The sequence below is a fragment of the Mya arenaria genome, chromosome 11 (genome assembly GCF_026914265.1).
Source record: "Mya arenaria isolate MELC-2E11 chromosome 11, ASM2691426v1".
Taxonomy (NCBI): Eukaryota; Metazoa; Mollusca; class Bivalvia; order Myida; family Myidae; genus Mya; species Mya arenaria.
Window position 1 is genome coordinate 45018220 of NC_069132.1, and position 17920 is coordinate 45036139.

General features: G+C 33.7%; 2 protein-coding genes across 3 annotated transcripts; both read right to left on the minus strand.

Annotated features, from left to right (window-relative positions):
- Positions 1-255: 255 nt before the first annotated feature.
- On the minus strand, positions 256-4472 carry LOC128208572 (trafficking protein particle complex subunit 6B-like). The gene is made up of 5 exons (XM_052912128.1): positions 4371-4472; positions 4080-4141; positions 2105-2222; positions 1428-1511; positions 256-342 (listed from the first exon to the last, which is right to left on the minus strand). The coding sequence occupies exons 1-5, from the start codon at positions 4470-4472 to the stop codon at positions 256-258; spliced, it is 453 nt and encodes a 150-aa protein (XP_052768088.1).
- Positions 4076-17918, minus strand: LOC128209740 (dnaJ homolog subfamily C member 17-like). 2 transcript variants are annotated; one of them, XM_052913922.1, is made up of 11 exons: positions 17762-17918; positions 17410-17479; positions 14541-14599; positions 14225-14312; positions 13647-13723; positions 12961-13107; positions 12617-12694; positions 12059-12139; positions 11510-11707; positions 9964-11092; positions 4076-4141 (listed from the first exon to the last, which is right to left on the minus strand). In XM_052913922.1, exons 1-10 carry the CDS (start codon positions 17837-17839, stop codon positions 10982-10984), a joined length of 987 nt encoding a protein of 328 aa, XP_052769882.1. In that variant the 5' UTR covers positions 17840-17918; the 3' UTR covers positions 4076-4141; positions 9964-10981. The 2 variants fall into 2 exon arrangements, with proteins under 2 accessions (XP_052769882.1, XP_052769881.1); XM_052913921.1 differs by having other exon boundaries at positions 9964-11110.
- Between the last annotated feature and the right edge of the window lie 2 nt (positions 17919-17920).

A 17920-nucleotide genomic window follows, 5' to 3' on the forward strand; every position in this document is an offset into this window, starting at 1 on the left:
CAGGCAAAATTAATGATACTAATATTCAGAAGACTTAACAATGTCTTCTTTACAAATAATAATAACATAAACATGTGAAATACAATACAAGTATACCAGAGTTTTTAATGTGAGTTTATACATCAGCAAAGGATAAAACATATCCCTTTCCCACTATAACTATTCCACAAGTTCAGTGCAAAGTGGATACTGACATCACACTGTTCTGGAAATTAGATTTAAAAAAGAAGGTATTTTTTATCACAGGATTTGGAATCACTCAAGTTTCCAAATGTGTATGTCCCCAAATTTCACATCCTTAGTGTTCTCATCAAGTCCTCTGAAGCTGTATCTGGAATTTACCTGAAATTTATCAAAAAGAAACGCATTTAGAAGCACAGCTGCCATCATGATTTAAAGCTACTTTTATAATATTTATAGCAGATATTGTGAGAATCTTCCACTTTCAAAACAATAAATTTCAAAATAGACAAAACAATATCTTTTAAATAATATTTATATTAAACATTTTATGGTAGAATGAAATCACTTTAAATGCCACTATAAAAAAAAAAATTCATCCATTGAAAAATATTGTTTGATTATAAACTATATGGAAATGGAAGTCAATCATGATTAGAGTAAGTACATTTATGTTGACTATGACAAGTGAAGACTAGGAGTATACGATTACAAACAACAGGTTCATACATGAAGGCATGGCGCTGACTTCAGCTGTGACCACGGATGTTACACCAATATTTGCCAATGACCCACGAATAATTCCACACGGTAGAGCAAGAAACTGTTGGAAACAAAGACATGAATACTTAAAACACTGATATTCAGAATCAGTTACATTGCATACATTTTGTACTTTATCTAGCCTTTCTGTAATACAGCTTGTTTCATGTGTGTTCTTTAAGTTGGTCAATGTACAAAACTAACATAAAAATCATTTGATTTTTAAGATTAAATTTGATAAAGCAATTTGTTAAATATTGGATGGACTGTTCACAACTTCGCTAAAGTTCAACTTTGTTAACATCAATTTTGTTTATTTTCAAATCTTTACTGGTCTGGAATGTTAATGGATAAATTTGTGATCTGCAGTATGTATAACAAGGTTTGAAACAACGGTTTAAGATGTACTTAATTATTTAAAAATATTTTATTTAATTGAACTCTTGACGCTTCACCTTTATACTCTCCTCTGCAATATAAGTCTTTCTTATTTCTAAGCTTTCATACGTAGTTTCTATTCTTCGGTTGGCTTTTAAGCCAACCACTTGGAAAGCTGTTTTTTATCTACAGCCAGCACTTGAGATTTTGTGCAACACTGAGACCACAGAGGCTATAACAAATTAACAATACCTACATTTATATCTAAAATAAAAAATCCTACTCATCATTATCAAGTTTCATGGACAAGTCAGATGACTACCTACCCTAGGAGAAATCTCCATGTACTGTTTGCCGTTGGACATCTGGGTGAGGAACCTGAACTTGTTGTCTTGCAGAACATACACGCCCTGTAAATACCAGATTACATATGTATTCATTGCACCATTTTTATAAGCCCCTTTTTTATTCAAACTGATATCTTATGTCTAATCTGTTATCTAAAAAAGTGATTGTGCATTGATCAAATAAAATCAAATTATTGACAATGACACACAACATTTGTGGTATTCAATTATGATCATCAATAGTTCATTTGCATTGAACTGTATTATTTTACTTAAAAGGGATATAAATTATTATTAACCTATTATCATATCATATAATAATAGGTTAATAATATCAAAATTAGTGCTTTAGATGCGCAGAAACATTATTCATGTAGAATTTATTTATTTTGTCATTCAAAATGTTGAGATAATTTTGAAATGTATGACATAAAAAATGTTGAAATCATCATAAATTTGCATACTTATGTGTATTTCTAGTATGGAAATACACTTTCATTTTTTTTATTTGATCAATTATGGTTGAACACTTTCCTTCGATTATCAATTTATCTGGTTATCGAACACTAATCTTTAAGTATTATTACGATTATATTTAAACGATCTGTGCCATCTTTATCTTGGAAAGAAGTAAGCAAAACAGACTTTTTAAATACCTGATGGTTTGTTCGTAGATTGTCAATTTGTTTCTTGAATACAACACTCCAAAAATCTTTACAAATGAACTTCATAATGTCCAGGTCATCCTTAAATCTAGCTGTGTCTTTTGTAAACCTGAAATGGTTAATGTCAACATGATCAAGATTTTTCTTATTTTTAAAACTTCAATGAGAATAGTCTTAAAAGTGAATATTTTATAACGTGTCTTTTCTTTAAACAATACTCTTGATTTTATTTTCTATGAAGAGAAAGTGTGACCCTGACTAGTGACTTAAAGCTGCTTCCTCACAGATTTACCATTTTTCCAACTTCTTCCAAATTTTTGAATTAGCAAATTTTGCGTAAATATCTGCAAACCAATGATGAAAGACTGCTGACAAAAGATCAGATTGCAGATTTTCATATTTCCATTCCAAATTTAATGTTTTTTAGGCGTAACGGTTCAAAAACAAGAGCTGTCACAGAGACAGCGCGCTCGACTATTCCGCCGCTTTTCAGTGTAAGGATTGAAAAGTTTTGGCCAAACATGCATGGATCACTGTTAGATTAGATTTCAATGCAATACATGATGTATTTGCTGAGATATTAACATAAATGTGGTTACATGCAAAATTTTAACCAGAATTTTTAAGTGTAATAATAAAGGGCCATTATTTGCAAAACACAGTTATCTAACTTGATTATTCAATTAGGTTGGGTGGTTGTATAAAGTCTCAATGCAATTCATCCAGTAGTTGCTGAGATATTAACCTATGTGTGCTTACATGCAAAACCTTAACCAGAATTTCTGAGTGAAATAATAAAGGCAAGTATTTGCATTAAATGCAAATTGAAAAATTAAGTAGGTTGGATGGTTGAGTACCATTGTATCAAGTCTCAATACAATACCTCAAGCAGTTGCTGAGATATTAACCTATGTGTGCTTGCACGCAAAACCTTAACCAGAATTTCTAAGTCAAATAATAAAGGCCTATTATTTGCATTAAATGCAAACTAGAGTTATCTTACTTGGTTAAATAAGTAGGTTGGATGGTTGAGTACCATTGTATCAAGTCTCAATGGAATACCTCAAGTAGTTGCTGAGATATTAACCTATGTGTGCTTGCACGCAAAACCTTAACCAGAATTTCTAAGTCAAATAATAAAGGCCTATTATTTGCATTAAATGCAAACTATAGTTATCTAACTTGGTTAATTGAGTAGGTTGGATGGTTGAGTACCATTGTATCAAGTCTCAATGCAATACATCCAGTAGTTGCTGAGATATTAACCTATGTGTGCTTGCACGCAAAACCTTAACCAGAATTTATAAGTCAAATATTAAAGGCCTATTATTGGCATTAAATGCAAACTATAGTTATCTAACTTGGTTAATTAAGTAGGTTGGATGGTTGAGTACCATTGTATCAAGTCTCAATGCAATACCTCAAGTAGTTGCTGAGATATTAACCTATGTGTGCTTGCACGCAAAACCTTAACCAGAATTTCTAAGTCAAATATTAAAGGCCTATTTTTGGCATTAAATGCAAAGTAGAGTTACCAAATTTGGTTAATTAAGTAGGTTGGATGGTTGAGTACCATTGTATAAAGTCTCAATGCAATACCTCAAGTAGTTGCTGAGATATTAACCTATGTGTGCTTGCACGCAAAACCTTAACCAAGGGGTGATGCCGACGCAGAGGCTTGGGTGAGTAGTATAGCTCTCCATATTCTTTGAATAGTCGAGCTAAAAATGCATAAAACATCAATTTTGGAATGGAAATATGAAATCTGTGATCTGATCTTTTGTCAGCAGTCTTTTATCACTGGTTTGCAGATATTTATGCAAAAATTGCTCCTTCCAGACAAAAAATAAAAAAATGTCAAAATGTTCATTGTGTGAGAGCGCAGCTTTTAACATTTTTTTCTTCAGTCATTTCCTTAATTTTTTTAAATAATATTTGATTTTAATTAATCACTGTTTCCACAAACCTTTCAACTAAGCTTTGTCCAATTCGAAACCCAAGTGATTCTAATTTGTTTATACACTGGTCCTGCAAATTCACAAAAAAATGTTATCATTCTATGACATTTCAAAATAAACAGTGGACAATACAGCCATTCCCCAACACTGCACTGATTGGCTGACTATTGAAATTTTACCATATATTTTTGGAGACTTCCCCAGAGGATTTGCTTAAACTGTTCTTGAACATGGGGTTTGCTATTTGCCATTTTTTAATCTGTCTAAGTCATCCAAATAAGACTTTTGGATGAACAAACCCGAATTTTTAAAACTGGTTCTTGAGGGAAACTGTTAGGCCCCGAAGGCCTGTCTTTCCCCTCGATGTCTGTTTTTGCGTTATCTCCAGTCCGGTTTGGCATATTTTTAAAAGTTTCTTGTTTTGGATCTAATCAGTACACATTTTCAAGAGTAAATCTCTTTGCTTCCCACAGCATATTTAGCTTAAAAATAATCACATTTTTTGCATTTACAATATCTACTGTTAAAGCATTCCAATTGTTTATGACTCTATGGGCGAACGAGTTTAGACAAATGTTCTTATTAACTCTTTGTTTCTGTATCTTGGAATGCACCAGTCAATTGAAACCACGGCCCCCCCAGGTTCGGGGTATACCGGGGATAACTTGGGAAATGGGCCGTGTTTTTACTTCTCAGGAGGCCCTGCAGTGCCGGGTGAATGCGGTGGTTGTGTCTTTTCGCAAACTATAGCGGGAATTTGCCTTACTTAGGCCCCCTGGGGTGCGGGGCATTTCGCAAGAATTTGACCTTCCGTTTGTCCCCGCAAGGCGAAGATTTTACCCGGGGTTGGCTGGACCATAGGTCAAAGTCCCCACTATTCCCAGGACCTGGGGAGGCCGTGGTTACAATTGACTGGTGCATTATGATGTCCACTGTTTGATGTGTTGGTTGATAAGGTAAACAAAGTAGTTAAGTCTATGTCATTGATGTGATGTATCATTTAAAATTCTTGTACAAGATCACCTCACAACCTTCTGTATTCTAGAGCTGCAGGCCTTCCAGCAGCCACTAACAAAAAAGTAGGAAAAAAGTAGGAGGTTTTCTGACAGAAAAGAAGGAAATAGTAGGAATATTTTTTACAAAAAGTAGGATAAGTAGGAATATTTTTGGTTAAATATGGGGCGATACTATTTCCCGGTCCCGGTCTCATCCGGTCCCGGTCTCCTCCGGTCTCTGTTTTCCAAATTTTATAGTAGCTATCGGGCATGTGATCAAAAAGGTGTTAATGACCGCGGGGGGTAATAGGATTACAAAAGATTACAGTTGATTAAAACATTAGATATTTGATGATAATTATGTCACCATTTATTTCATATTTTATATCAATATAACATATAATAAATTTAGGCAAAGATAAAAACATGAACTATGCACATGTACTAAAATTAATGTCATGAATAACAAACACATTGTGTGTGTATGTGTGTGGTTTTTTTTCATATTAAATTCAGTTATAAGTATACTATTGATAATAGTAATACAAAAAGAAACAATGCTTGACTACATGTAAATCAAATTTGTAAGTTAACTCAGTACTTCAGGAATTTTATTATTTTTCTTTTGTTTAACTATTGATTTTGTTGCAGCAGATGCGCTTCCACGACCAGTTGCCTTATGTATTTCTGCCAACTGATCGTCTAATTTTAATTTTTATTCCGACGCATTTCATGTGGAATCTTGTCCTGCATGTTCTATTTTCGCAAATAACTAAATTATCGACGAATTCTGGCATTTCACATGAACAGAATGTTTTAATTTGAAATTCATAGGGATCGCGATTTTTCATTTTCTTTATGAAACAGATTTTTTTTTATTTTCTAGACAGCTGACTAGATGTTCCCTTATTTCATTTACAACGAAATTGACATTTGTATTTACATAGCCATTCTTAAAACAAGAATCCACAGCATTAGCAGTTTCAGAGACACCACAGGCATGTACATTTGGTTGTTATAGAAGTCGTGGAACTTTTAAAAGCTGAGATTTGTTACTTTTTATAAATTAGGAGCATCGTAGTTCCACCGATCATGACGACTTTAAATAAAGATTCTTGTATCTTGTAAGTTATATTTCATTTGTAAAATAGCCTTCCGAATATTTCAGAAGTTTATTCATTATCATTTTATTTTGCCAAGGAACTTTTTATAACAGGTTTATGACAATACACAATAATGTCATACCATGAAAGGTGTAAATGCGTTATGCAACGCGTGTCAGAGATTAGCGAATGTCCCTTGTTAAGGGCATGATGAACGGATTAGCCAGTTTTTTATTACACAAGCACGGCTACTGTTCTGTTCATACCCTAAAAATATTGTTGTTTATTATAAAGACAATTTTATAGAATAAATGATTGTTATGCAAAGACTCTTATAAGCTTGATTAAAAATAATACGATTATAACATATAACCAAATTCAAAAATAAATAAAATAATCAGCATCAGATTTCTTAAACAGCTAGAGTTTTATTGCAAACTTCAAGTTGACAAATAAAATATATTCGGCTGAAGTTGTGTAATAATGACGAAGGTATTCAAATGTATTCAATGTTAGCGAATAGCACAAAATTATAAACGAAAAATGGAGACATAATGTGTTGATTACTTAAGAATGGCACAACTTCAATTAATACTATTCATCTAGTAGCTTTAATGTCTAAGCACACGCATACTTACTATAATAGGATGTTATAACATTGCAACTATTAGCTCCAGAAAATGTGTTTTTGTACTTTTTCTCCATTCATTGATTTACTTGTTTACATGCTATGAACATTGTATAATGTTTTACGCAATAAACATATCGTATCGTATCGATATGAGTCGGATATGCAAACATGGAATTTTTCAATTGTAATCATTAATGCTTAAAAAATATAATGTCTGGAGGGAGGGGAAGGGGGGGGGGGGGGGGGGGGGGGGGTAAACAAAAAAGGAAGAACAATAAACAACTTTGACATAACATAATTTAAAAGGTGCAATTCTAAGTTACTTCATACTCTAGCCGTCCTCAATCTTTAAGGCAAAAAACATGAGCATTTGTACTGCCATCGCATCTTTCTCTACACCTTTAACACGAATTGCATAAATAGTGTAGACCTATAACAGATTGCATAAATTAAGACATAATGTTCATATATTTTATACCATTTTGTCACATATAAAAACAAATAAGATTGTCAAAATGGTGTTATAAACATCAGCAACACAATCCGTTGCCTGGGGCCTTAAGTTATGAACCGGGAATTATGAGACCGGATGAGACCGGATTTTACGAGGAGAGACCGGGAAATAGTATCACCCTTAAATATGCAATTATTAATACCTATAAACTTACCTAGAGGAGATGTTTTTAATGCAAAATCATACCTTTCTATATGCCACATTGAATATTTTAGTGAATGATGCTTGGTCGGTTTCTGTTGCTGAACTGTGTGGGTGAAAAGATGATGCACGTCAAAGTGGAACATGTTGCCACACCTTTCAACAACAGAAACCAGCCAGTTTGACATTTTTTGTTCATTTTCTGCAAATAAAATTAGCACAAAGATCAATTTTAATATTTTTGCGGACTTTATTTTCAAAAAAGTAGGAATAGTAGGAGTTTTTTAGAAAAAAGTAGGAAGCTGTTAAAAAAGTAGGAAAAAGTAGGAACGCTGGAAGGCCTGGAGATGGCAAATTCAGCTCAATACTACCTACCTTGTGTCTTCTAGGGAAATGTTTAGCCCTTTATGCTAGTTGATCCCTTTAGACTACTTCTATGCAAATCTCCACTCCGATCTGATTTTGTTTATCAATGAAAATATTGAAATTTACTCCAGTCTGATTGTTTGCTGATGAAATTAATACACATCACTTAGATCAAAACGTTTGTGTGCCCATAACTTATCCAGTTGTGATTTAAAACTGTTCACGGTGCTGCATGTAACAATATTATGTGGAAGGCCGTTCCAAATGGATATAGTACGATGTCCAAAAGAATTTAATCGAATAGACTTGTGAGCTTTAGGCATTGCAAGCTTCAAACAGTGACCTCTTGTTCCACTATTGTCCGCAAAATTGAAAAATACACTTGCATTGATGTCATCAACTTCGTGAATAATTTTGAAAACTTGTATCATGTCAAATCTTTTTCTACGGTAGTCCAATGTTGGGAGATTCAGTTCTTTCAATCGTTCTTGATAGGAAAGTCCACGAAATTCAGGTATTAGTCTTGTGGCTCTACGTTGCGCATTCTCCAGAACTTGCTTACACTTCTTCGTGTATGGGAAGTATATTAAATTTCCATAGTCCAAGTGGGAACGAACAAGAGACTTGTACAATGTTAAGAACAAGGATTTGTCCATGAAGGTGAATTTCCTTCTAATAAGCCCAATGATTTTGTTTACTTTGTTGACTGTATTATTAATGTGGGTTTCAAAATTCAAATTATTTGTGAAGAGCACACCCAGGTCTTTTTCAGAAATATCCCTTGCAAGTTTGTGAACATTTCCATTCTCATCTATCATGTTATAGTCATTGTAAAATTTTTCATTACCAAATGACACAATTTTACATTTCTTAATATTAAATTTCAGTAACCAGTCCTTACTCCACTGACATAAACGGTCAATATCTTCCTGAAGCTGTTGTTGATCAGTTGCGGAAAGAATATTTTTATAGATTTTACAGTCATCTGCAAACATTTTACAGAGGCATCCAACTACATCCGGTATATCGTTCACGAAAATTATGAAAAGAATCGGCCCAAGTATGGAGCCCTGGGGAATTCCTGACAAAACTGGATTCCACTCAGATTTTTGACCATCAACAACTACTCTTTGTTTGCGTCCATTTAAAAAGTTCTCAAGCCAGTTCAAAATTTGTCCAGAAATACCATATGCATTTACTTTCTTGAGAAGTCTACGGTGAGGTACACTATCAAAAGCTTTTCTAAAGTCAAGGTATATTGTATCAACTTGAATATTATTGTCAACTGCTTCAGTCCAATCCTCCAATACTGACAGTAGTTGGATAATAGTGTTTCTGTTCTTACGAAAGCCATACTGACAGTCTGACAGAAGTTTATGACGTGACAAATGTTCAACTATAACAAGCCGAATTATTTTCTCAAGCAGTTTACAAATCACAGAAGTCAATGACACGGGGCGGTAATTTCCTGGGTCTGTTTTGTCTCCTTTTTTAAAAATGCATGTTACATTTGCTAGTTTCCAATCACATGGTAGGATCCCGGTGGTAACCGACTTCTGAAATATTTCGCTCAACGGTATGTATATTTCTTCAGCACATTGCTTTAAAAAGAAAGGATGGCAGTTATCTGGACCACACGCTTTAGAAGCATTTAGAGCTTTTAAATGTTTTAACACCAACTGGGGTGATACAATAATATCCGAGATGAAATTTTCTTTTTCCAACTTATCCTCAAAATTAGGAATTTCTGAGTTATCTTCCCTCGTGAATACTGATGCAAAGAAATCATTTAAAATGTTAGCTTTGTCTTTAATTTCAGTAGCAATGTTACCGTTCTTATCTCTTAGATCACCAATCCCACTCCTGGTATTTGTCTCCCCTTTTACAAAACTCCAAAACGATTTTTGACTTGTTTTTGAACTTTCTGCTACACCTTTTTGGTATTTCCTTTTAGAGAACCGAATAGCTTTAGTTGTACTATTTCTTATTTTACAGTATGATTGATAGTCCCTATAACTACGGCTGTAGGTGTAACGCTTCCATGCATATATTTATTCCGAAAAGCAATGATTGTTTAATAACCCAAGACTGAACACTTGATATATTATTGTTTTATATTTATTCAAAGATATTGTTGCATACCTGATCGTCCTTATCGGCTGTACGATAAAGAAGAGACACTATTTCCGAGTGGAGCAAGTCAAAAATAATTTCGTCGGCCATTTTGTTTGTATGATATTTTCTCATGTCATAAAATCTGTAAAAAGGCTTTATATCACCATTTTCTGATTTTCCTACAATAAAGGCTACACACTACTAATTATCCTGTTATGGAAAGAAAAAATTGAAAAATGTTATTTTTTCTTTTTTTCGGTTCAGGCAATTTCTTCACATGGTTGCCGAAATTAAATGTCGAAAGGTGGCCTTTTAACAAAATTTAGAACTTAATTTGCTATACTTGTTAAGTCCAGAAATGAGATCACTTCTTCAAATCTGGTATGACACCATGTTAGACGACTTCTCCTGTTCCCCATTGTTGGACTCTTCACTCTGCATGTTATCATTCCTAACAGTTATACAGACACAAAATGTGACAGAAAGCCTTCTGAGACATAAAATTCAGAAACACAGCAATTTCTTTTAATTATTAAAATTAATACATGTATTTTATAATACAGAGAAATCACAGATTTCAATAAGTTAACTGGATAAACCTAATTTTATTCAGAATGATTGAAGAAACATAATTATTCAAATATAACATTATAAATAAATTGATGTACAATCAGTGTGTATACATTGAATTGTTTGTCTTTTTTATAAATATTTTTCATTCAAGAAAAATGCTCATGTTCATACAACTTACTCATATTCATTCATACAGTAGGCCTATCAGTCTGTAAAACCGACCTTAGAGGTCACTTGATCATCGCAGTCAATTAACATCTGATGCAGGACTGCTACAAGCAATCCTGTACTGTACATTTCAAAACACTAGCTTTTGGCAATGCGTTTCATTTAACACACAATTTTAACACGAAATCAATAATTGTTTAGTTGTCTAATTTTCCTTTCAACTGTCTCTGTCCATAACTATTTAGTTGTACAACTTTCATTTGAACCCATGCAAATCATCATTATATAGTCCTTCAACTTTTTTTCAACCCTCTTCATCTTCTTTCATCATCTGTTCTATAAGTCTCTTCCTTTCTTCAGCTTGTCTCATCTTCATCAACACGACACTTTCAAAATCCCGGTTATCAGGTGTGGGCTGATCAGAAAATAATGGCTGTAAAAAAAAACAACATTTTGAAATTCAAACTGGATCATTAAACTCAATGCTTGATCATTAACAAATGTTCAATACAGAAATATTGTATAAATTCATAAATTAAAGACAAGAGCACAGCAAAAGTTTGCCAATGCTTGCCCGTTTTATTTCAAGGTCTACTCAGGGGAATTACTGAACAAAGACATACAGCCAGAGTTGTCTGACTTGCTTCATAAAGATTAATGTGTATCAGGTTTCATGCAATTATCTGTAATTAATTTTGAATAATGGCCATGGTTAAATATTTTGCATGACAAAAAGTCTGGACACAAGGCTCTGACAAAACCTGGACTCTTTAAAACCCTTCAAATAAATCTTATAATATTCTTCAAATTAAAGCACATTGGCAGCAAGTACCTGTGTTTGAGAGAAAGACGTGAATGAGGTAGCTCCTGTTGGGAATGAGGCAGCTCCAGATGTTCCAGTTGCCTTCCTCGTTTCTGTTGAATCACTGTTACCATGGTTACCAAGGCGGTCTTCTGGTTGTTGCCCTGACAACCAGCTAAGAGTGAGAGGGAAGTCAGGTTTTCCAGATACATTCTTCATAGCCACATCCTGAGGGTGTTTACACATGATTTGTAAGTTCACCTGTCTTAAGCAGCCAAATTTGACCTTTCTACAAAGGTGGCCACTTAAGACAAGTTTGACTGAATGTACTTTTCAATATTATTGTTTCATACTGTTATAATTAAAAGTTATAACTTATAATATAGATCATTGTACACATTTGTTAACAGATACAGCCATTTGTTACACCTTGCTCCTGTCTTGGCATTTTTACAACAATTTTGTTTTTCTGAATCCGAGTCTCAAACTCTGACTCCAAACATCAGTAACATGGCCCTGGTTCCAATGGCTAGCTAAATATTGTAATTTAATCATTGCCTCGTAAGTTCTACAACTTACCGCAGTGTAAGGTGAAGAAAACTCAATTATCGCCGTCCCAGATTTCTTTACTGATACGACGATATTCAGCACATTACCAAACTGCAAAATAGAATGTGGAACACATCAAACTGCAAAATAGGCATGTATATATATAAAACCCAGTGAGTCCCTACCAGAATGAGCTCAGTGGCCATATTCATAAAACACCCAAGAATTGTTTTTCAACAAAGTGGAAAAAATTGTTGTTGTTTTTTAAGTTGAATTTAAAGTCGACTAACAATGTTTTCACACCCATGAAAAAAAACGAAGCAAAAGAACCAAGTAATAGAGGCATATGAATAAATTTGATGAAAACTAGACTGTATTTAAAATATTCATTTTTAAAATTTCAAAAATTACATATAGTCAAAAAAATTCAATAAAAGCTTTATGGATACGGGCAAATGAGTTTGGAAGAATGCTTATGACATTCATTGTATAATCAGGGGCAATCTTACCAATGAGCGTACAAGGTATTGTAAGTTCAAGAATATCATTAAGCTTAAAGATAAGATCGTTCCTCAAATAAAGGCATACCTTTGAAAACATTTCATCCAGTTCTTGTCTGGTATAACCTTCATCCCTCACATTCCCTTTCTTGATCTTCCATTTTGCCTAAAATCAAACAAGATAATTCTTCTTTTTTTTCACTGTTGACATTCATTTATCACATTGTCTCAAAAATTTGATAAGCATTAAGCATTCTAATGAAGTTCCATGAAGATCATGATTAAAATCATAACCTTAATAATGCAAATAAGCCTTTTTGAACTATGACCTTGTGACCTACTTTTAGACCTAAAATGACACATTCTAGTAAACTATCAAATTTGACCAAGATTCTGCAGACTATAAATATATGTACATGTTCTACTCCTAACCTTTATCTTAGCAGTGTGTTCTTCTCCCTCCAAATCCTCATCGCTGTCCCCACCCGCAGCAGAGTTCTGCCTCTCCTCCAAGTCCCGTCTTAACTGCTCCTGTGTCTCACGTAAGATTGAATTCCCCTCCTTCCTCAAACGTTCTATCTGTATACAATTAAGAAGATTAAGAATTAAGCAAAACCAATGTGGTAAATCGAACAAAAAAAACACGGAAATTTTAAAATGTTTTTAGGTCGTAATTATGATACATGATGATGAATATTTTCGCAAAGCGAAGCTATTAGTCATAGGCAAAGGAAGTATTGAAGGTCACTGGCAAAGCAAGTATTGAAGGGAACCGCCCTATTGATGAACAAAAAAAGATCGATCATTTGGGGCATATTCACAAAGCATCTTAGAAAAAGATTACAAAAAGTGCAAAATTTGGAATCATCAACCAAGCCAAGAAATATTATTTCATTGAAAACTATTTTCTTCTTATAGGAACTATATAATTTTATTAAATATAATAAACAGAAAACTGTCTAATTCAGAAAAATGACAACTTTTAAGGGAAAGATAAAACCCTAACTGAAGATGCTTTGTAAATACAACCCCTGAACAGGATTAAAATAAAGTTTCTCAAGCTCCTAGACCATTTCCATTTATAATAATTGAATGATTGTTTAATTGTTGAGTGTCACCTCTTGTTGCAGTCTCTTGGCAGCATCCACTGCATCTTCTTTTTTCTCAAAAGTGGCCTTCTCCCGAACCTCCAGGTCTGAAACAACCAAACTAAGGGTCTGAGACAACTAAACTAGAAATCTTAAATAATTAAGAAAGAGGTCTGGAATAACAAAACAAGAATATTTTAACCATGGCCCAAAAAAATAAATGTGTGGCAGGATTTTATCTTTTCCAGGTAGGCTTTTTTATTTTTTAATTACCAGATAGGCTTTATGTAAGTATGTCATTGACATAATTGGTGAATGGCGTTAAACTAATATTCAGAATAAAGCTTTTTAAACTACATATTCAAACACACACAAATTTATTTATTTTTTGAAAAGAAACGAACTAATAAAACAGTAGGGTCGGCGCATAATATTATTTTGTAGATAGGGTCGGGTATCCTGAATCAGAAATTTATTTAGGCTCAATAGAAACTAATAATTAATAGTTATTTAATCATTTTACACAACATGCGTAATATGCAAAAACAATATTATTTATTTTTAAAAATCTTCTCAAGACCTATAAGTAAACAATTATGAATAAATACCATCTTTAAATTTCTTTCGTTTCGAATCATACTGTTTCCTTCGCCACTCTGCTTCCTTCTTTCCCTTTAAAATCTTGTCATAGGCAGCCTAGATAAAAGGTTGTATATTTTCAGTTTATAACATCTATATCAGTCAGGCACCCAGCATAAAGGAATGGAATCGGGACTAAAGATTTTAATCAAGGTGTGTCATAAGTCCAGCAGGCTGTACAAATAATGTTTTACTAGTATTCAATTTCATTAGGACAATGCCATTAAACCACATCTATTCAAAAAACATAATGATAACTGAATTATTAAAAAATAGAGTTCATACCCTTGCTGCAGCATCAACCAAAATTTCTAGAGCTTGAGTAAGCTTGTGGAATTTTTCCGCTGAAATTGAAGAATTAAGTACATTGTTGCGTCATATAATCATCTGACATTGTTCGATGGATTTTTCTAATTGATATATATGAGAATTTAGAATATACATTTCCTACCTATTTAGGAAATCTTTATTAAACTTTGCAAGTTAAATAACTTAAAATCTCAATTAAGTTTCTGACAAGCTTCACATTTTACTGAAATTCCTGATGTTACGATATATGTCTAGAAAAATATATATATCAGTTTCTAAAAAGAAATTATGCATGTTGGAAAAAAAAACTAGAAATTTAAGCGAATGACCATTCACCCTAGCTACAATAATGAGCGATCAGGGATACTTTTTTATTATTTTGACATTTCTTATGAATCCCTGTAACGCTACAACTCTCTACCATTTTACCATTTATCCGACAGTGATCTGAACTGGATTTAATTTGTCATTAGAGTTGTTATTTTCACATTATTATATTATGGGTCATGAATACCGTTATATACATGTACACAACCAGTCAGATTTGTCCCAGATTTACCTATATCGGGATACTTGATAAACAATCAACACTTGTAAGTGTTTTATGATAACTTAACATGTTTTTTGGGCATACTGACATAACTTAGTATGTATTTAATTTCAAAATTGTGGCCGCGAGAATTCTCTGCGCAAGGACTGCTTGCTACTTTTTGCTGGGATGGTGGACGTCACGAGTCTGCCATATTAAACAAGAGGCACATCAGTGCCTGTGCTCCACTGGCCAAAAGGTTCAAGCAAAGACCACCTAACGAACATTTTCGTCAAGTTTCATAGAAATACAATCATCAATTTTTGAGGAGAAGTTATTTAAAAAAAAATTTTACTTTAATAGCTCTGGCTGCCATGTTGTGCAGTGGACCGAAATGATTTGGGCAATTTGAGTAAAGGAGCACCAAACAAACATTTCTGTCAAGTTTTATCGAAAAAGGTCATCGGTTTCGACGACAAGTCGTATAAAGTTTTTTTTTTATTTTTTAGCTCTGGCAGCCATGGTGTGCAGTGGACTGGAACCATTTAACAAATTTTGGTTAATGACCACCCAAGGAACATTTCTGTCAAGTTTCATCAAAATCTGATCATCGGTTAACATTTAATCTGAATAGATTATGAAGCAAATATCTAACCTGAACAAGAACTGACGAGATAGAATCGACTTGGTGTTTCACTTACACTTTTCGGCCATTTAAGTTACTAAAAATAGCTGTTTCATAAACTTTCAGAATGTCACTTAAACGAAAATTAATGTTCAGTCTATATATACTTTTCTATGTATAAATGTAAGGTTTTTAAATTGATCTTTTTGTGAGAACTTTATTCTTATATGTTTACTCATAAATTATTATTGTTTAAAAATTATTTAAAGATGCTATACGTGAAAAATTAAGACATTATTTTTTTTTCTATTAAAGGGAGGTAATTCAGTAGTAAAATGTAATCAAAGCTATTAAAGCATGGCATTTCTTTTCTAACCATGTTGATATTATTACAGTCTATTCAAGCAAGATGCCTTTTGTTTTTACATAGTACCCATAGGTTCTGAAAAACAAGGAGCACTATTCCCAACAGAAGGATGTCACTCCCTATCACTGCATGAGCATCACAAGCTGCTCAATTGAAATAGGTATTTACCTCAAGCATACAGTTTTATAATGTGGCAAAATAGTCGGACTACTAGATTGTCATTCAGACTAGTAAAATATGCCATTATGCTAGTCCAACTGGCTAGTAGGTTAAAATGTTTTTCGTGAAGACTGCGGACGAGAAGTCCTTAAAGGTTTTTCTATTTTTAACTCTCGCAGCCATGTTGTGCAGCGGACCGGAACCATTTGGGCAATTTTGTTTAAAGGGCATCCCGATGAACATTTATGTAAAGTTTCATCAAAATCTGATAATCGGTTTCTGAGAAGATGTAGTTTAACGTTTTTTTCTATTCTTAGCTCTGGTGCCCATGTTGTGCAGCAGACCAGAACTGTTTGGGCTATTTTGGTTAAGGACTACCCAAGTAACATTTCTGTCAAGTTTCATTGCAATACGATCATCGGTTTCTGAGGAGAAGTCGTTTAAAGGTTTTTCTATTTTTACCTCTGGGGGCCATCTTGTGCAGTGGACCGAAACCATTGAAGCAAATTTGATAAAGGACCATCCAAGGAACATTTCTGTTAAGTTTCATCAAAATCTGATCATCGGTTTCTGAGAAGATGTTCTTTAAAGGTTTTTCTATTTTTTTGCCCTGGCAGCCATGTTGTGCAGCGGACCGGAACCATTTGAGCAATTTTGGTTAAGGACCACCCAAGGAACAATTCTGTCAAGTTTCATCAGAATCTGCCTATCCGTTTCAGAGGAGATGTCGTTTAAAGATTTTGCTATTTTTAGCTGTGGCGGCCATATTGTGCAATGGACCAGAACCATTTGAGCAATTTTAATAAAGGACCACCCAAGGAACATTACTGTCAAGTTTCATCAAAATCTGCCGAACCGTTTTAGAGGAGATGTCGTTTAAAGATTTTGCTATTTTTATATATATATTGTGCAATGGACCGGAACCATTTGAGCAATTTTGGTAAAGGACCACCAAAGGAACATTCCTGTTAAGTTTTGTCAAAATCCGCTTATCAGTTTCAGAGGAGATGTCGTTTAAAGTAAAAGTTTACGCACGCACGCACGCACTCACGACGGACAATCTGTGACGACATAAGCTCCATGGCCTTCGGCCAGTGGAGCTAAAAAATCGTTAAAAGACTTGTTGACGGCCATTTAGGTGGACTACATTCACCCTAGCCTTTACCTGCTTTGGGGTTATCAGGATTTTTGTCTGGATGACATTTCAACGCCTGTTTTCTGTATGCTTTGGTTATCTGAAATGATAGTGAGAAGTTCTGCACATTCAAACTTGTATTTTTGTTGTAACAGCAAAATTCCAGCACTTTTTACACAAAAAAAATATTAAAAAAATCATTAAAAACCAAAGATGAGATTCAGTTAAATTTACATTAATATTTTGAATATATATATCATATTATGACTCATATACTCCGATAATGATTAGTAGAACATTCCAATCTGCTCAAATTTGTAAAACACTGTCGAATCGTTTTGCTCGCGAAAATACATGACGTATTTGTTAAACATTTTTATACGTGTTTTTCCGTAGCCTCTTGTTCAACTCCAAGGATTCCATACAAGTCTTCTTTCGTCATGTCTAGCTTATTCGCCATTTTAAAGACAATAAATAGAATTAATTCAGTAAATAAATAAATCAGTCGGGACGTAAATAACGTGCAGTGCTTTCCCTTGTC